At 34.6% G+C, this 22441-nt stretch overlaps 1 protein-coding gene across 1 annotated transcript in view; it reads right to left on the bottom strand.

Moving 5' to 3' along the window:
- LOC138311067 (dentin sialophosphoprotein-like) overlaps positions 1-22441 on the bottom strand; it is an 86244-nt gene that overhangs the window by 61530 nt on the left and 2273 nt on the right. Inside the window, exon 2 of the mRNA XM_069252497.1 lies at positions 104-167. Within this exon, the coding sequence (XP_069108598.1) occupies positions 104-167 (64 nt within the window). The remainder of the gene's footprint in view (positions 1-103; positions 168-22441) is intronic.

Raw genomic sequence — 22441 nt, 5'->3', positions numbered from 1 at the left:
ACTAATATAAAATCCCTGTCTTATGCGTCAGAATGTATAATTCCTGAAAACAAATATCTCCATATAATGTAATGGAATTTAAAAAAAATGATTATTGACTTACCACTGGCCAACTTCTCCCATCATAGACATCAACCATAAATCCTTTGTTCTCCTTCATGGTAATCCTGAGAAAATATAATATTGTAGTCAATATACAAGTAAACAAAACACAAATATATTGAAATTTTCAACCCCAAAATCATAACTCTCAAATTGTATATATATTTTATGTAATCTTCCAAACATGAAAAGACTGTTTATCAAAAATTAATAATATGCTAACTTTAGTAGATGAAATTTTTTACAAAAGTCTATTGTAGATTTAAATATGCAACATATGGCATACATTTTCCTGAAATAAAATACATATGTAATGCTGAAAAAAAAATACAAGACCACTGTTGTGTACCAAAGCTAATGAAAATTTTTGGTACAGTTGCATTTTTTTTATATATCTAATAATAATTTTTGTTATAGTTGCATTTTTTTATATATGTAAATAAAGAAACTTTCTATTCTAAAATCACCTTGAAAAAAACCTGGAGTAAGTTTCTGCATAACTTCGAAATGAACACTACACCTGAATGAAAGTCTACACACAAAATGCGGACATTGTTGTAAATTTTACTGCAACAACGACGGATAATAATACGCTACTATGGACTTGTGCTTCACGGTTCAATGAATGCCGTTACATCATGATAAAATGACAATTTTCGGTCTAGATAAATGGATGGTGGTCTTGTCAGTCGGTTTACATGCCTGACGACAAGCTTGGTGGTCCGAGGGTACAAAGGCCATTAGACAATACTTATAAATACAGTAGAAAGTCGAGACCTTTCTGAACAGGCGAGGCGGCTGATAGGTGCAAACTGTTGTTCGGTTTAACAGGATAGAAAATGGTTTTGGTGATAGGCGGTTGGTGGTCCAGCAAGGTTCTGGTCGGTGCAGTTTCTGATATGATTTACGATATAAAAAAATCGGAGGAAACATGCTTGACAATGCTTCAGTTATCAACACCAGTATAGTGTGTTGAAGCGTAAAAATGAATCAGAATAATGTTGTAAATCACCGCACATTGTTGAATTTTTTATCGAGAACAGATTCCGGATTATTAGCAGTGGTGTCAGGGACAGGGTGGGGTGGAAGATCATTTTATCATAAGTTTGTGGCTTTTTGTTTATTTTTCTTATTTTTCATACCTGCCTTTAAATTAAGCCAAGGTCATTTAAGAACATATGCCCAGGTAAAAGATTGGATGAAAGCCACAGTACCCAGAGAAAAACCAATGTCCTTTGATCAGTACCTCAGGCAACAGCCCCGGGTGGCCAGGAATTTGAGCTTAGAAATCTTGAGAATGAAGGGCAAATGGAACAAAATGTTGGAACAATGTACCTAATTAACTCCTATTCATCCCTCTAATCCCATAATGGACTGGTTTAGTCTTTGATTTAGAAGAGTCTAAATGTGTATTCAGGTGTGAATGTGTCTACTACTTGGCAATTGCGACCAGTTGGTGCTTTTTGTACAAGGTCTTCTGTGATTCAGTAAAACAGTAGTGTACTGTTCAACTACGGTTCCTTCATGTTGTAGATAAACAAAAATGACAGTTTAAACATGCAAAATAACTGAAGTTGAAACATGATTCCAATGCACTGCTTTACACATATTGTCCAGTTAGAGAACGAAATCTTACAAACTTCCTTATCCGACAAGGAATTTCTCAATGACACCTTAAAATTGAAAATAAACTTAGGTTAAAACGTAATTCAATGAACTGCTTTGAACATTTCTTTATCAACAAATTAAATCTTAATATCTAGCATTTCGTTCATGTATAAAACTATTTCTCAAATTTCAAAGAATTTCTCAATGAGTCCAATTAGGATATCTATCAAAGAGTTCTAGATTAATTTAAGTTTTTAAACGATTTCCAATTAACCTTTGAAGAATCTGTCTACCTGGACTTGACAAAGATGAGCGAGATTGAATTTCTTCAGATCTAATGTGTAAACTTTTAACTTCTTCTCATTGTTTGGCTTGGAATCTTGTAGCAATTAAATTCCTGCTTTTTTTTCTCTCTCCATATACAATTACAATGGGCCTCTATCACCATTCACAAAACTTACGGTAAATGCTCTGAAGTTTTGATATTTTAAATTATAAAAAAACAGATAGTTAAAACTAGAATGATTACCTGTTAAGACATTGGTCTGAATGACCTTATAGGCTGGCAACTTCTTTCGTCAATTAACGACTTCATTCAAAAGCATATAAATACATGAATGTATAAGATTAAAAAAAATAAATGATTCCTTAATTTCAAGAGGAGATTACTCTGAAAACCAGCACTAAAATTTTGGTCAGACAATTCATGTTAAATCTTCACTATTTATGATATTATGTAAGTGGGTTGTATATGTCATTTAAAATTTAAAAACAGGCAGTAAAAGAAATTGCCCAGTCGTTAATTAAGATTGAACATTGCTTGAATAAAATTTAAATATTAAAATATGTATTCTTCCTTTTATATGCTAATGAGACTATGGTCATTAGGTACAATATCGTATATTTGATATTTTAAAATACAATATACTTTATTCAGCTGTATAAAATAACAAGCATTTTAACTGTTGAGTTTCAACATCAATCAAAATGTGACAGCTGGTATATAGCAGTGATAAATACATACCGGTATACAGTTTCAAATGCATACTAATGTGAAAGCTTTGTTGCCAGGTTACGCTCATTTGCATATTATCACAAGCCCTAAGTTTCTACCTTGAATCCCATGTGTGAAATACCCTAGGCCTCTACCTTTGAGTTGTGGGTTCGAATCCCATGTGTGTAATACCCTGGGCCTCTACCTCTGGGTCATGAGTTCGAATCCTATTTGTGTAATACACTACGTAGGCCTCTGTAACTCTAGATCAAAAGTTCGAATCCCATGTGTGTTATAGGCCCAGTCATGTAGACGATAAATCAGTAACAAGCTTACTATAAAAGAATCCCAGGGGGCAAGCTTCCACGCACTTACAGCAGGTTAGAGGTTTTCACCAGGTACTCAGGATTTCGCCCACCAATAAACCTGGCTCGACCTTAAATGACCCTAGCTGTTAATGGGACGTAAATAATTAAAACCAAATTTTTGTACAAAACATTTTAAATAGCTATATGTTCTTTGAGGCTGTTTAGTTGCGCAGTACGTGGCTCTTCCAACCAAACGCAAAAATGAAAAAAGTGCTTAAAGTACGATTGTGTAACATTAAAATGTATTAAATACGATACCAATACCACATCTGATTATCCGTTATGACAAATTACGAGGCATTTTCTACCAATACTTATCCTGAACTCCTGTGATCTATCATTGTTTTAATGTAAAGTCATCTATTCATAATCACGACAGCCGTCATTATTCACATAAATGTATGACAACACATGTACAAAACACACGTTTATGGAAATATAAATGTATGCATGTCTAGTAATCATAAATCTTGTGAAACAGTCGAGATTTGAAATGTCACATTCTGTCACATGAGGTATATAAATCGACCTGTCACAAATCAATACTAATAAAAACTTTTCCTACATGACTTTTATGATCATATGTGGATTTATCGAACTTATTCAATTTTTGAGCTAGATCGCAATAACTGATATACATGTTTAATAAAGGTTTGAAGTCATCTCCCCTTTGAACTCATGGCAATATGGCCTTTAAAATTCTTTATCGATCCTATAACTTCACAGTCATATAGCATGCTCTACTTCACTGACTTTTTGAAACATCTACCGATGACATCATTTCCCAGTCAGTTTGTTCAGTACTACTTCATGCCATGATGGGGGAATAGAGATGGAGAGGCACCATTCATTGGATATGGAATTTATCTCACTCTCTTAAGTTGATTTTTAAGACTACTAAGCTATTCAAAAAGTTGTAGTTTTATGAAAACTCCTTCTAAACATTATATCATAATAAGGTCTTTTAGTAGATCCGTTAATTGACGAATGAAAACGACTATGACAATACGACCTTTAAATAATGAAACCTAACTTTACAATATCCATGCTCTGTTTCGCTGACTTTAGCGAAACTTGACAATACCCTAGCTGGTTTGTACAGTACTATTTGAACAACCATTACTGGTCTTACATAATCTATTGACCCTACACAAAGTATGTATATCTATGTAGATCTATCTCTGTTGACATTCTCCACCTGTTTCCCAACGTCAAAAGTCCCTACCTAGGTATAAAAACATTTGTACAGAGGATCTATAATTATCAAATGGTCCAAAGTTTGTCACTAATCCGTTACTGTCTGCCGAATGGTTAAGTCCTATCCATATCAACGTGTTCGTTTAAGGATTTAGAAAATTGACAGAGGGTTTCGAAGTCACGCTACGATAAAAAAAATCAACATCGTTAGTTGTATCGACATGTAAATAAGAGATTATTTAATTTGTCCGAAATCTGATGAGTAAATACGTTAGAATCACTGCAGGATTAAGTCGTAACCACAAAGTTCTCCGTGACAAATCACAAATGTTTGTTATCTAAATATTTGTACGGAAATGTATCGATTCCAATGTAGATTTAACTTCTATGTAATGTATTTGTACCCAAATATTTTAATGAATTCTTTCGTTTTGAAAACAGGAGGGACAGTTGAGCAAGCCATTAAAAATTAATGTATAAGAAAAACAGAAAGTTTACTAATTGTCACACAAGATTTAGTCATTCATACACATGTATTGTTTTTTTTATTTTTTTTTTCCAAGTTATTTTTTCTAAATGCATACTATTGATTTAAAGTCCAAAACACTTATAGATGTGTCTGTAAGCCTGCTTCATTATTTCTTTGAAGGTATATAATTTTTCATTAGCGTTTGACTTCAGGAGCTATAGATATATATATGGCATAAATGATCACAAATTAATTGTTAAGCACAAAATTTGACTATCTTGTTTTTCAAGAAAACCAGAAGACTGAATATTCTGTGTCTCTGATCGACATTTAAATACAGACTCTCAATCATCACTCTTTGGTTTTATCTTAGAAATTTTGGGTAAAATATATTTTGTTAGTTTGGTTTGGTGTTATTTTGATTGATATCTTTTCAATTACTGGAGTTAGGACATGCAGCCTTATAAGTCTCTCTATTCTATGAACATCAGTGGTGAGTGGGTATGTTTTGGGAGGCTGTGGTATGTTCATGTTGTGTCTCCTTGTGATAGTAGAATCATTTGTCCATTTTATAGTGCAGTCACACTGAAGCATACAGCTCAAGACAGTCTGATTAGTGACAACATGCAGACAAAACTAGTCGTCTAACTATGTCATTGACAAGCTCAGAGCATTGCTAAAGTAAAAAAATTCGGAAAGGCTATGAAATGTTGTAAAAAATCAAGGACTAGTGTACAACAATGTTTCAAAATTTTATAAATAAATGCCCAATACAACTTGTCTTAGCCAGATGTCATCTGGACCAGCATATTTTGTCGGTTGAGACAGGTTTCTGATTACACAAGTTTTAATTACTAAAATTATGAAGGAAAATTCCATCAATCGGACTTGACAGGATTTGGATTAGACAAGGGTCGGTTTAAACAGGTTACACTGTATATAAATAGAATCAATAAGTTTTATATACGGTATATACATTTTCGATTTAATACCACAACAAAACATTCACGCCCAGATCAAGACATTGACCCCATGTTTACATGTAAGTATATGTTAAATACCAATATTAAACGCATGATTTCATCTATGAATAGTATCTAACTTTCTAAATACATCTTTAATATGTCATAACATCAGATTTTTCCAATAAAAACTGAATGTAAGAGGTTCTTGACCCATGACAGTAACTTATTCATATATTTTCTTTTCTGGTTTGACATTTTTTAAGCGTGTCCATTGTCAACTGGGTAACCAAGGCGAAGGTCAGAAGCCATACCGTGAGGTCATGCATGATTAAATATAAAACATTTTTGACAGCAGTGGGTACTTTCATTCGGATGAATAAGAGACAAACATTTTCTATCAAATCATACAGGTATGATTTCATTCAATATTGGCTCCAATCATTCTAGGTATATATATGCACCGTGCATTATAAGGACTGAACTGAAAACAGAGACCGTGTTTGGATAACGAACCATGCATGTGGCTAATAAAATATTGGCATGTACAATAAATTGGAGTTTTTTGTCTCCTATTATGTCATATAATTTTGAAATAGAATCTAAGATATAACTGCTCCCTGTTGACCTCCAAGCTAGACTTGTCACTGCCTAACCAATGTTAAGTTTCAAACTAGGGGGAGATAATCTACCAGTGAAATTCTGCAGAGAAATTCTAGGGCTGTACTTACCCTAAGGAGTGCTAATTAATATAACAAAATCTCAGCTAAAATTTCTTAAAATTATTGTAAAGCCTTTAAATCAATATGCAGAAGAAATCATAGTTTCTTAGCATTTAATTCAAAGTGAAATTGCATGAGGTCTCAAAAAGGGCACTGATAGGGTCAGCCGGTCAAGGGTGCTTACTATTGGTCAAATACGTTATTTAATCATCAACTAAGGATCTGGTGCCCAGTTTGCCTCCATAATGAAATCTGAATTAGACAGACCAGGATCATGGATAACATCCGTAAATACATCCCCCCTCCCCATCCCCTCCGTACATGTACCCCCAAGGCCCCCCCCCCACCCCCTTGTTTTTGTTCAGATGCGAGATATATGATAAACCAATACAATTATTTATGACAACATACCTAACTGCTTTATTTAAGCAATAACTAAAATAAATCTAACATAGAATATAAAACACCTACATTCTAATCATTCTTTAACAAATAAACATTTTTTTTGCTCCTTCCAAATTGACTTTTGAACTCTTCTAGGGCTCACCTGTCAAAGAGATTGCCATCAAAAAGGATCGCATTGAGGAATTATCTGATACTTTGACGGCACTCATACAAAAATTTACATATTTATGCCATTTCTGATAATTGCCGTACATTTCTATACTATCTGTATCGACAGCATGACTCTTCGCTCCCATTTACAACCCAGCATTTAACGGCTTCCCGTTTCATTTACAAAAGGACAACACACATTATGTCAAGATATTCTGTATACACTTTATCTCTACATCGTTTTCACTGATCTCTAAATAACAGGGTAGTTGACGTGTGTAAGTGTCGTTTTTTTTCTCGCCCTTCAATTAAACAGCTTTGCATTACTCTAAAGTACGTCGTGTCGAAGCAACCAATTAAAATCCTCTACTCTCCTGCATTGGATAAGTCACTGTTTGAAATTTGTTGGTTTTAGAATCTTCACGCTTTCTTCATTTTTCTTTGAAGCCAGATCTTGTAAACGGATACAACAAAGTTACGAAGTCAATCTGTACCTTCCATTCAGAAAGTTATCTGTGAATCAATTCTATTATGTTACTTTTTTGACCATAAATTTGTAAAATAAGACATTCAAAGGTCATTACGTAAAGGAATTAAAAGATTCACAAAAATTCATGGTTGATTTTGTCAGGACAAAACAAGATAACTTGCATAATCAAATGATCTAGAAAAGAAATTGAACATCTGCTATCCTGAGACATCCTGAATTTAGACAGTCCAGATGAATTTTTTCATAAGATTATGTGAAAATGTAAATTTGAAAGCTCACTGCAGACAATGCAACCAGCTGGTACTTCACTTATTTGATCAAACTCTTATAAGGATTCAATAAGACAAAGAGTATCAGGAGAAAAATCACCAACCAACTAAACGATTCCTTAATTGACCAGTGGACCACTTGGATCTCTTCTTAATAGTTTGGTTCGATTGGGTCAACATCCTACTATCAGTCAAATTCAATTCAAGGATGTATCAGGTAACCAGAGAAAAACCACCAACCAGTAGTCTGTACCTGGCAACTGCCAAACATGGGATCCGAACTCCCGACCTAAAGGTGTAGGGCTTGTGATATTATGTCGAGACATCTTTTTAAAAAGAATAGAATTTCAGTTTATATGTAAATATTAATCTCAAATATTGGTATGATAAACAATACCTGACATTAATGAATTCCTCAACCGACATCTGACAGTGTGACAAGACAAGACAGGACGTTATAGGACAGGACGGGGAGCAGACATCATGAGTAAATCATCCTCCACACAGCTTCATTTCATGATTTGATCATACAAAATTTGATATTGATACTTAACGGCTAGCAAATAGGGACACAGCAAAATGTCTTTTATAGACAGGTGTCCTTTATACAAAGGTGTCCTTTATACAAAGGTTTATTATATAGTAAATTGTACCAAATGGGGTGTAGGAGTATGTCCTGTATAGACAGGTGTCCTTTATAAACAGGTGTCCTTTATACAAAGGTGTCCTTCATGCAGAGGTGTCCTTCATGCAGAGGTGTCCTTTATAAACAGGTGTCCTTTATACAAAGGTGTCCTTCATACAGAGGTGTCCTTTATACAGAGGTTAATTATAAAGAAAATGGCACAAATTGGGATTCATGAGTCTGTCATTTATAGACAGGTGTCCTTTATATAGAGGTGTCCTTTATACAAAGGTGTCCTTTATTTCAGGTTTGATTCTATCATACAAATGGATTGACATGTATACGGTATATCACATATTCTTTGAGACTTACAAGAGCTCATGACATGCACATAGAACTACACATCTACATAGAAAACAATATACAACAATGGGAACAATCTACTTTGTTGTACACTCATGATCTATCTGTACCTTCACTTTTTCTTGCCCAGATCACTATTTGTGTGTATGTTTTTTACTTTACAGTATTTCTCCTCACAATGTGCTGTGAGTTGTGTTGATATGTAGGGACATTAGCAAAGACAAATAAAAACCAAGAAAACATGCTTATATATTTTGGTAATTAGAGTTTACAGATTGTCTACATGATGAGACATGTATATCTTTATAATTTGTAGCTGATATAGGCTGATCATGAGAAATTAAGGTATTCTTGTCAAGTGACAAAAAATTCCTTTGCACTAGGTGCCAGACTTGAAGCATTCAACATGTTAATGCATACCCACAATTTGCACCATGCAACCAAGCCCAAAGAGCACATCCTGTTTTGTGTATTAATTCACACAAAAACAATTCTTGATCATACTGAAAGTTTTAAAGTACAAAAGTATTAAAGACACCGAAGGTGCAAAGGAATAGTCCTTTATAGACAGGTGTCCTCTAAACAGGGGTTAATTATCAGGGCTCGCATATAATTTATATGGCAAATTGCACCCATTGATGTTGATCGAGAAATCTGTCCTTTATAGACAGGTGTCCTTTATACAAGTTAATTATAAAGTAACTTGCACCAATTGAGGTTGATGAGTCTGTCCTTTATAGACAGGTGTCCTTTATAGACAGGTGTACTTTATACACAGGTGTACTTTATACACAGGTGTCCTTTATACACAGGTGTATATTATAGACAGGTTTTACTGCACTGTTTTTATTTGGCTAAGGATTGGCTACACTGTATATGCATCTCCACAAACTTCATTTTTGTAAACAATTTCAGGAAGAAACTCAAGGTATAAAGTCACCAGTATTAAAAGCTATATAAATATGCCTCAAAGAATCTTAAAAGTTCATAACTAAATACAACCAAAGAGAAATTAACAAAAGGTGAAATATGTATTTGTGCAGAACAAACAATGAGTAAACATTGAGTGCAAATACACACTCGAGGAATCCATCTTTTAAAGCAAAATGATTTGATAAAAAGTCATCAAAACTCTGTAAAAAAGCAATAGCTATATAAACCTTCAAAGTAAACAGAGGTAAACTTATCGTAGATCATTACTGTTGGCCATAACATTAGCATCAAAACAGACAAAAACTTAGCTAATTCAGACTACTCATACATCATCATACATCAAAATATTTTTATTACCTTGTACCTGCCAGCTAGTGAAAAATAATATCCTTGTTTATAGCTGTTTGTGGTGAGGTTAATCCATGGAATATTCTCATAATATCACCGATTGAGGTGAATTTCTCTCAGATAATCCACAAAATATTCTCATAATATCACTGATTGCGGTTTAAGATTCTCTCAGATAATCCAGACAATTCTCATATCACTGCTAGTGGTAAGGTTTTCTCAAATAATCCTCAGAATGTTCTTGTAATATCACTGCTTAAGGTAAGGTCCTCTCACATAATCCACAAAATATTATCATAATATATACCACTACCTTGTTACACACTGGTCACTTGTAGTTGATGAATTAATAGAATTTTGCCAGGTTGCTAATTGAATTCACTTTCACACATTGTTGTCGGTAAATATCCACAGGAATCAATGCTTGAGAGAATTTGAATCCACCAGTCAAATAGCTTGAGAAACAATTTTAACACAAATGATATTCTTCTTGTTTAAAATTTTCCTAAAAATTCAATTAATTTTTTATCCAATAGATAACATTCTATTTCTATCCTGCATTTGTTTCACAAATTAACACATACCTCTCCAAATTACCTCCAACGTTGATTATTAATTCATTTCAGAATGTCCATTGTTAACAGTACGATCAAGTGATTCAGTATATATCTCACACCTATAAACGTCCAGGTTCAATTAGAAATATAAACAAAAATATGAATAAGTCCACATGCCTGTTTATCACTTGACAAACACCGAGAGGGCTGGACTATAATGACCACAGCTGACCGATGTCCTGGACTGGACAACTGGACATAGCAGGGCGTACTGGATCAGCACAATCGTCAGACAGACCCAATTGGGAAATTGTACCACTGGACAATTACATTGGCTGTGGGGCATCAGGGAAGATTGTTTACAACATGGAATGGGGAATTTATGACACAGAACGCAGTAAAAATTACCATGTTATAATACCTAATTAATAAGCCATTACCTTTGGTCAATCAGCATAAACCTGTCCGATCGGTGGACAGTTATTGGACTCAGTGGACCGCCTCAGGGAACAATGGACTTGGACCAAAGACTGCACACCTTACCCACGGGGAAAACTCACACCCGACTACAAAGTCATAGGCACATTATCTTCAAAAAAACATGTGGAAGAGTAAAAGATGTACACATTTCCCAAAGGGAATTTCACACCCAGGTACAAACTGATAAAAATATGCACGTCACCTTTCCAAAAGCCAATGGTTGACAAGACAACATACACCTTAGCTTAGGGGGAAATTCACACCTTATTACAAACCGATATGCACATTATTTTCAAAATACTGCTGAAAGGTACAAAAAAAAATTGTACACCTCATCCCTGGGGAAAATTACATTCTGAACTGCAAACTTATAAAATAACAGTCTCAAAGACCAAAAGCATGTACACATTGCTATATAAACAAGAAAGTCACATCACTCTACCACAAGACCAAATTTACATGCCAACTAAAAAGTAAAATCCTTCTCTGATGCTAATAATTTATCCTGCTTTCAGATTTTGTAAAATTACAAACACAAATAAAAATGATGACATCACATCATTGTTTCCAGTATTTGTCAGAAAAACATACACTATGTCGCTTGTGCATTACAACTATCTGTCTATTATGAATGTTCTTTTTTTTATCCCTTCAGTGCTTTTTGTAAACAGGTTCGAAATGTTCACATAATAAACATTATCTCATCATTGCATCACATTGAAGATCCAAATCAGTTTTAACTTTGTTGATGTTGTGATGGAATGAGATATGTATACATCATGACAGAAGTTCAACTGTCAGTGTAACTACAAAAATATCTTAAAACCATGATCTTAGATATTTATAATAAATTGCTTTAAGCAAAAAACAATGGCAATACAAGGAGGACAATTACAAATTTTTTACATGTCTCTTACATGGTTTGTTTGTTTTATTAGGTTTAACATCCTATTAACAGTCAGGGTCTATTGGCAAACCATGTGGGCTAAAATGCTATGCAGTCATGATTAGATAAAACAAAACTGTATTGTAATTTGAAGTTATGTGAACAAAAACATTGGATGATCTCCCTTCAAAAGGCCCAGAAAATGTCAAGGCACAAATACATCTCCCTGGCATACACATCAATATGCCTGAAAAAGATTTTTTTTTTACCTTAATTGGGTTGTGCTCAAAATACTGGGGAAACAATAATACCTACAAATATAATTAACTTGTACTGCACATTATCTAAGAATGTTTCATTAATAAATTTTTTTTTTTATATATCATTGGAAGACAAGGCTTTACTTTTACATTCACAGTATGTGTAACTACCATCTATAGTTTGCCTGGCTCCAGCTTGACACCTTTAAGCAACTTCTTATCTCCATAGAAAAGCATTATGTTAAGGGAAAAGTTAAGGAATTTTCCTTGTAGCTTTTGCATTAATTTGCTTTCTTTATGAGGATTTTTAAGTTAAGGAATTCCTTAAATGGATGAAACTGAGACCTTCTGATTTTGATTACAGGTTACTGGTAATTGGAAATAATAAAATACTTCCATGTTATATGGTTATTAACCATACAAGCAGTGGTGGTTTAGAAATCACAAAATATTCAAATTCTTACCCATTTCTTACATGTACACAAAATTCAATTTCCTCTACATCTATAAAATATGTACTGATCAATCTATATATTGTATATATCCCAGCAAATGTAAAGGCCACAACATTCCTGGGAACGGCTGATTGACAGTTTGATATCGAAAACAATTTCCATCATGTGGTAGAAATAACAAAAGGTTCAATAGCATATTTTCACTTGTAATTTTGCCATCACATTACAGATAATGAGAGTATATCAGGTTTATAGACATACTTCAAAGCGTAGGTGTTAATATTGGTCTTATAATGGCAAATAAATTGACTAAAATATTTCATCAAGAAAAATTTCTAAAAAGGTATTGTTCGGTGACCTTCTTTAATCTTTCCGATAATAGGTGTTCCCCAAATTTTAGCCTTGTAGAGATAGATGTGCTGCTGTCCTGATATTACACTGGGCTGGATATATAAAACGGGGGTTGCTCATGTTCCAGTTTACATTATAAAGGAGTAGATTTATCTAGATGAATATTAAGGTCATCCATTTTTCTTCTCCTGCATGCAGTTATATCTCGGATAACTTGAGCACCATGGTATCAAAGTTATAATACCTATCATCTTACAGATTACCTAGGTGCAAGTAAAAGTGAAAACAAATATAAGTATAAAATTTCAGAATTAAAGACCTGTAGTATTCATTATGAATCACAAACAAGAATTGTCGTAGCTGGTGACTTCCTCTTTCAGTAGTAAGACAGCAAAATTGTCAAATATAATTGTCCTCAAGAACAAATAAGGATTCAATTACCGTATTCGACCTAATAAGTGCCCATGTCCCTATAAGCGCCCCTCCCCCTTTTTGAGGCCTCGATTTCAATTGCCCAGGCATAAATTAAGACCAAAACTACATAAAAATGTATAGATTTGCAATACAATTTCGTTCTATTAGTACCTTTTCATTCTTTTCAATTTGTATACGCCCTGAGCGCTTGTTGGGTCGAATAGGGTTAGTGTTTTCTACCATGGGACAAATTAAGCTACTTCAGCACAGACCAGTCCTTTTCTGATCCTGATGAGTCTATTAGTTTAGAACCAAAGACCTGTAACAATGTATTATAGCTAAAGCTTATCACCTTGATGTAATAGTGTAGTAAAAATATGCTATTTCTCTGGGTACTCCAAGTTTCCTTCAACATCCTAACTTAGGATGTCCTTGAACAACCCTGGTTGTTAAACAGATGTTTAAGGATTAACTTGCATAGATTTTTTATGTTATGGAGATATAACACAAAAATCTGAGTGTATTCCGTTATTGAACCCTCCCCTTCAAATCACATCATTTATTACTAAGGGTAGAAGGGCTTATAGATTACGATAATCCAGCCAAAACTAATTAAGGGTAACTTGAATGATGTTTATAGTGTTTTCCGAACTACTTCTGTTGAAAATTGAATTTGTAATTTTCCAGAAATATCTTATACAATCTTTCTCCATTCACAAATACTCTTTAACTGGACCCCAAAACCAGAACATCCTGAGAGATCTAAAACTGATTACAAGAGTTTCAAGGGCCTAAATAAAAATATTCATCCGTTTTCAATAATTTACTGAGTTTATAAAACATGTGAGACCATCAGGTTTTTTGGTTTCTTTTTTTCAAATTACCAAACTCATGTAAAAAGTTGAATGAACAAGTTTCCAAATGGTGAATAAAAATATACTTAAGAAGAACATTGTTGAGTCAACTTAAATAACAGAAGCTTTATTCAAATGTTTTTTTAAACATTTAATGACGGAGATTTTTATCAGTATATTTTTAGTAACAATATCAGATCTTTATCACTTGGTATCATGCTCCGCCTCTGAACAAATATACAAGACCGTAATTGTTGATAAAAACAAATATCTTGTTTATAGTGATCGAACACGATTGTTGTGAAAAAAACAATCTGAATTTCTTGAGCATTTAAACACTGATATGTTTTTCTTATCCACTTTAATTACAGAATGTCGTGTGCGCAAATCTTGAAACACAAAAGAGTTTCAGGAGATTTCAAAGCTGGAGGAAACGATTTGACTCCAAGTAAATAAGTTAAGGGCACAACTAATATCACATTGGGGATTTATCTCAAAGACATAATGTTTAAATCACTTGGTCTTTAATTCTAGCTATGACCAGGGGTTCACACTGTATTTCTTATACTGTGGCCCTGTTACAAGTGGGATTTGACTGGATCGATCATAAGTGACCATGCAGGTAGCTCAGCGGTAGAGCATTCGGCTAGTGTTTGGAGGTCCCAAGTTCGAATCCCACTCTGTCTGATACATTATCTTCACTCCTGTTACTGCCCAAACACTAAGTATGGCAACTCATACATGCCATATGGTGTATTGCATGTTTGACACATAAAAGATGTATAATTCTGGATTCACGAAATTGTATGCAATAAATTTTCCTTTAAATATTTTCATTTTTCGTTTTTCTAGGATGCGAGATATCTAAATTAAAGTAAAGGCTGTAAGCCAGCAGGTTTTCTGGCCTCATAGACAACCTAAGTGGCAGTTGAACTAAGGGGTAGTCTGACATGTGTGGAGCTATAGTTTCAACCCCTGATGTTAGCCATCTGTAACATGAGAGAAGAAAATGTAGCGGCAGGACTGGGATTCGAGTCTGAGACCTCAAAACACTAGCCGAATACTCTACAGTCACCGATAATTGACCCAGTCCAATTCTGCTACATTCCTTCTTCCCTATTCAAACTCTTTTCCCTCAAAGACATACCCTTTACCTGACCTATGGACAGTAATAGCATTTATTCTACCTAAGTTTTGAACATGCTACTAAGAAATGAAAAGCTACAGCTAGATAGCTCTGTAATATGCAAAGACGTAATAACTTCACTGTGGCCTCCTCAATGATTATATGTATACTACATATAAAACCAAAGAGAATTAAGCCATAAAATCAAGAATGATATTGATTTGAACCTCTTAACATTTTTACTTACTTTTTAAAAGGTACACTTATCTAAAATACCAAAGAAAATACTTAGCTTTAAGTTAGGTTTTATATATTTAATTGAATATCTAGCCAACAAGAATATTCAATAATGCTAAGATTGTACCCATAGATCTTCGCTTGTCCGGAATGGCTCCTCTTACCATATCATTAATATTTCAGGCTTCCGTTGTGACATTTTTGAGACCCGATAATTATCAGAAATTGACGAGCAGCACATGTCAATAACCAGAAATTACTTATCAGTAAATAGTCCCTTTTATAAGATAATCCTTTATAAAAATATCTTTGTCAGAAACTTCTGTCCAGCCCACACCAGATTTATGGCCATCAATAAAACTCCAGGTCGAATTGGAGTCTGATAAACGGCCAACCCTTATGAAATAAAAATTTTAAAGTTGAAATTAAATTACATTCTAACTGTCAGACTAACATTGAAATTCACAGGTAACTTGGTCCTTAAGTGGTCATTATCGGCCGGAGGGGGCGAAGGTCTGTCCATTGTGTTCACCTGTGTGACCCATCATAGGTGTGACACACAGGTATATGTGGTCATAAAGAATTCAGACCGAGCTGTTGATCGACAATACCAATCGTGTAAAAGTCAAAGATTTCTTAGTCACAATAGCTCTGTCTTAAAGGTGGCCCCTTTAACAGTTATACATTTTACACTTACTGGTGGCAAATAGTTCTTTTATTGACCACATTTTATGATTAACGATGAGGAAAGAGGAATTTCTGAGTCAAACAATACTAAAAGAAAGAATGTTCGAAAGAAAGAAAGAAAGAAAGGATGAGGAATTCAGGAGGAAATATACACAATGTCAGTTTTTCATTCAAAGTTTTTATAAAAAAAATAAGCCCCATTTATGGTAATATGTAACTACTTGATAACAAGCCAAATACTTCATTAAATAAGCTAATAAGCTCCATGCTTACTGATCATAAGTGACAAGACCCAATTGTTTACTAATAAGCTCCATGTTTGGTAATAAGCCATGATTCTTGCTAATAAACCAATGCTTGCTAAATAAGTCCAGTTGCTTGCTTATATGCCCCAGCATTGCTTGCCAATAAGCCCATGCTTGCTAATATAATTCATCAAAACATTGCTTGGTAATGAGCCGCATGCTTGGTGATAAGTCCATGTCTGGTAATAAGTCCCATGCCCATGGTGGTTAAAAGCCCTGTTTAAAAAAGTCCACACTTGGTACTAAAACTGAATGCAATAAGTGCAATATTTTTCAATAAAACCACGTCTGCCAGGTAAATAAGCAAATGTGTTTCATTTCAATATCAAAATACAATTCCTTGACATCGATCAACATATTTATTGTATATAAACACTACAAGCCAGATTGTCCCTAATTTGTATAATTATGTCATTAATTCCGCGGAATTAATTCGAGGTTAAATCCTTTCACATTTACAAACTGTCAGCACTTTAAATCACAATGCAAGAAACACAATAGCTATAACAACTTAATCACTTCTTCCACGTAAGACCTAATTAATCATTTATTTCCTGTATATTATTTACCGACTTAAATCTATAAGGTGAATAATTTTCTTCATTCACTTCATACATGCAATTACATTCATTTTCTGCTAATTCTACCTTGACTCAATATCACTACATCACGATTATCTTTTTCTGTACTTGGGACAATTTCACAAGCAAAATTCTTCAGAATATGCATATTTTACCAGCTATAAACAATGCCACATGACTTTTAAATTCTAGACCTGGTTTAATTCAATCAATATTAAATATGAATGTCAGCTGATCATTACAGCAAAATAGGAAACTGGTGCTTGTGGTTCATTTAATGTCATTTTAATTATTTTGTAGGAATTTCTATTTGGATAGAAATATTTAAAGTTGACTTTAATATCCTGAAATAATCCTCTAACTGAAGTGGCTCTGACATTAATTCCATTTTAATTTCCTTATAGTTATAACAGCCTTCCATTGCCAGAACGTTGAGTTCTTCAAGGTGGTGTCCTATAGCCAACTCTTTACTAGTAATTAACATGAATATTAGAGAATGTTTTTGGCATTTTCATCTTAAGAAAGTACATATCTAATATAACAAGAGGCCCATGGGCCTTAACGGTCATCTGACTCATGGCACAAAACAACAAAGTCACAGTATAAAGTATTGGTTAACGATTAATATAAACAATACAAGGAACTCCTTAGTTGAATATTAAGTTTCTGAAAAAGGTAAACTTTACGAAAATGTTTGCATGTTGTTCGGGCATCAATTAAAACCCCTATAGAACCAATTTTCATGAGTTTTTAAACTGGGCCAAGGCGGCATCTTAATACAAAATAATTTTCCGGCTACAATTGAAAACACCCTACTAGACCAATTTTCATTGAGATATAAAGTTTAATAACTGGAAGTGGGGCAAGCAATAAAATAAGAAAATTTGCACTTTTGGGGCATTTTCAGTTCCAAGGGATCATTCATCTATATAAAATAATAATTGTGGTTCCCCAATGTTGGTGTTTCCAATAATATTTTTGAAAGGATCGGGAGAGTAGGATTTTAATGCTTAAATTTAAGAAAACCCATTTGGGAGCCCCAAATCAGGCCATAGGGGGTTAACATGCTCATTTTGCCAAATTCTTTTTTATTCCCAATTAATCTTATGATGAACCATCGGCTCATAATAGTAAGACCACAATAATATGAGAGATGTTTCTACACCATAATATAGATGAAATCCATCCAAGGATGAAGGAGGAGTAGGATTTTAAAGCTAACTTAGAAAATATGCCCTTTGGGGGGCCCCACCCCTCAGCCCCTAGGGGTTGGACCACACTCATTTATATAAAATATGATTGTCCGTCCCAATGATGTTTCACACCAAATATGGATGAAATCAATCCAAGCATGAAGGAGGAGTAGGATTTCAAAGCTAAAATTAAGAAAATTTGCCTTTTTGGGGACCCAGCCCTCAGCCCCTAGGTGTCGGACCAGGCTCATTTATATAAAAATATGATAACCCTTCCCAAATAATGTTTCACACTAAATATAGATGAAATCCATCAAGGATGAAGAAGGAGTAGGATTTTAAAGCTAAAATTAAGAAAATTTGCCCTTTTGGGGCCCCACCCCTCAGCCCCTAAGGGTCGGACCAGGCTCATTTATATAAAATATGATAACCCTTCCAAAATAATGTTTCACACTAAATATAGATGAAATCCATCCAAGGATGAAGAAGGAGTAGGATTTTAGAGCTAAAATTAAGAAAATTTGCCCTTTTGGGGCCCCGCCCCTCTGACCCTAGGGGTCGGACCAAGCTCATTTATATAAAATATAATTGTCCTTCCCTAATGAAGCTTCACACCAAATATGGATGAAATCAACCCAAGGATGAAGGAGAAGTAGGATTTTTTAAGCTTAAATTAAGAAAATTGCCTTTTGGGGCCCCACCTCTCAGCCCCTAGGGGTCGGACAAGGCTCATTTATATAAAATATGATTGTCCTTCCCAAATGATGTTTCAAACCAAATATGGATGAAATCCATCCAAGGATGAAGGAGGAGTAGGATTTTAAAGCTAAAATTAAGAAAATTTGCCCATTTCTGGGCCCCCACCCCTCAGCCCTAGGGGTCGGACCAAGCTCATTTATATAAAATATAATTGTCCTTCCCTAATGAAGCTTCACACCAAATATGGATGAAATCAACCCAAGGATGAAGGAGAAGTAGGATTTTTAAGCTTAAATTAAGAAAATTTGCCCTTTTGGGGCCCCCCCCTCAGCCCCTAGGGGTCGGACAAGCTCATTTATATAAAATATAATTGTCCTTCCCTAATGATGTTTCAAACCAAATATGGATGAAATCCATCCAAGGATGAAGGAGAAGTAGGATTTTTAAGCTTAAATTAAGAAAATTTGCCCATTTCTGGGCCCCACCCCTCAGCCCCTAGGGGTCGGACCAGGCTCATTTATATAAAAATATGATTGCCCTTCCCAAATAATGTTTCACACTAAATATAGATGAAATCAACCCAAGGATGAAGGAGGAGTAGGATTTTAAAGCTTAAATTAAGAAAATTTGCCCTTTTGGAGCCCCACCCCTCAGCCCCTAGGGGTCGGACCAGGCTCATTTATATAAAATATGATTGTCCTTCCCCAATGATGTTTCAAACCAAATATGGATGAAATCCATCCAAGGATGAAGGAGGAGTAGGCTTTTGTATAAATAGTCTTACGCACGACGCACGGCGGACGGCGGACGGCGCACGGCGCACGGCGGACGGCGCACGACGACGGAGAAAACACGATAACAATAGGTCATCCTGACCTTCGGTCAGATGACCTAAAAATCAAAGACTTTGACAAAGGTCCATAATTAATATGTATACCCTCAATTTGGATCATAGCATTTGTGATCAGGGCTTATTCTTGGTAAATATGGTATACAAGCAATCGCTTATTCAAGCTTCATATCGTTAAAACACCCCACTTTATCCTCTTAGAGAGTCCAGACTGATTTTATAAGGTTAGAGGGTTTATAGACGTTAATTTATAGGATTTATAAAGAAAACATTGGTAATTGTAGTGAATGGTCCATTTTGTTGAGTCATATATGACTTCTCTAATGAATTAACGAGGATATCATTTAACCTAATTAATCTAGAATAATTAAACTTAATATTGTCTAAATACTTAATATGATACCAATATTAAAATGGACTTTTTGTTCATTTTTATTTATTTATATATTTTCAAAAATAAAAAAACTATTAAAAATTGAAAATGTTGTTGACCTCAAATCAACTTTACTCACAATAGTTGATGAACATTTTTCAATTTTTGAAAATTTTATTTCATTTCAAATTGAAATATTTCCTATCATAACATATAGCTAAGGATTACATGAAAACCTGATATGGTTGTGTCTCATAAAAGTACAACTCTGAAGAAAAAAATCTTTAAATAGAAAAATCAATTATGATTGGAGTTTTGAATTCTAGCCAAATTTTGGTTTAAGTTCGGGTCAAAACAATGCTGAGGTGTACTAATGAAATAGGTGATATTCCCCAACAGACAGGTACGTAATATGTTACCTGTGCTAAATACCTGCAGTACACCTGTAATCAATATCGACATTACCTGGTATAGGTATAGTTCTACATTTCACTATTCTTGTTACTGTATACTTCCCAGATGAAATCAGATCTGATCAGAAATGTTTCTGTAAAATCAATATGAGCCAATATCCCTATATAGAACGCTATACTTACATTAATATCATGAATATAAGGCCTAATTAAATACCCTTTATACTCCTAGCTAATATTACATAAATCTCTGTATGGATCTGTTGCCTATGGTGGCCGAGAGGTTAGAATTATGTCTCAACACATTACCACAAGCCCTCTCTTGACATATATCACCGTATGCTATAAGCTTTCTGGGTCGTGAGTTCGAATCCCATGTGGGGCAGTTGCTAGGTGCAATGTAAGCCCAAGCTTTTTCTCTGGGTACTATGGCTTTCCCTCACCTCCTAAGGCATGCAGTTCAAAAAACATAATTTCTCATCAATTCTGATCTTGATATTCATTTTTGTTTCACCTTCAGTGCAAATATGACTTCCTGTACATTTCATACAATTGAGACAATTTGGTTCTTTTTAGTTCTAAATAACTTCGAGGTTTTAGTGTTTCCGTAAGTAACTTTGTATTTGACCTTTGAGGTGAAAGCCAATAAAATCAGACAATATTAAATTGTTAGACGGTTGTATTAGCTAAAATGCCAGGAGTAGGTGTTCATCTCTAAGACCGATTGTCCTATTGACCACAGAGTGACCACAGGATTGACCACAATGGTCACACATAGTCCGTCCAATCTACACAACAATTCACCAATTATAGCCACTGAGGGGCTTATATATACAGTCTGAATTATAACATGGACAATTACAACCAGGTACAAAGGGCAATAAATCCCCCGTAAATAGTTCTACAACCCCATAGTCCTTCATCTGCCAGCCCTTTATCCCTTCACCTTGATTACTAAGGGGATGTCCATGCCATGTCATAAAATACCAGCCCTTTCTCCCTAAAAGTAACCCCTAGACTCCCTTTTCCATTAATATCCTTCATACGTTTTTGACAAGTGCCTTAATTTCTCCTTAAAAGTTATAACGGACTCCTTTCTCAATCAATTCCCTTCATATATTGTTGTATCAGCCCTTTTCCCCTTTCGATCACCTTGATTACTCAGTACTAATCCTGTCTCCAGAAAAAAATGCCCTTTTGACCAGAGCCTTCCCTAAAAGTAACCCCCTAAACTCCCTTCTCCATTAATTCCCTTCATATACTGTTGTAACAGCCCCAAAGTTATACCCCTAGACTACCTTCTCAATTAATATCCTTCATATACTTTTGTCTCTCTAAAAGTAACCCCTATAGTCCCTTCTCAATCAGTTAGCCCTTTTGACCATAGCTTTAATTTCTCCCTGAAATTTACCTCTAACCCATTTTACATTAATATATCCTTCATATGTTAGCTATGATCAGCCTTTTGATAAAGTTTTTCTCCTTCCCTTCCATTTTCCAGCCCTTTTAAACATGACCCTATAGTTCCTATCCCATGTGGGGCAGTTGCCAGCTACTGACCAGTGGTCTAGTCTTTTATTTAGAAGATCCTAAATGTGTCTTCAAGGTAATGAGTTAATTAATGTACCAGCCCCTTTAACTCCTATTTGTAAACTTTCAGAACCAAGTTCAAATTCCCTAATTTCTTGAACCATGATATTAACTGTCTCCCACTT

Source organism: Argopecten irradians, chromosome 16 (genome assembly GCF_041381155.1).
Source record: "Argopecten irradians isolate NY chromosome 16, Ai_NY, whole genome shotgun sequence".
Lineage (NCBI taxonomy): Eukaryota > Metazoa > Mollusca > Bivalvia > Pectinida > Pectinidae > Argopecten > Argopecten irradians.
This window is presented reverse-complemented; position numbering and strand designations above follow the sequence as displayed.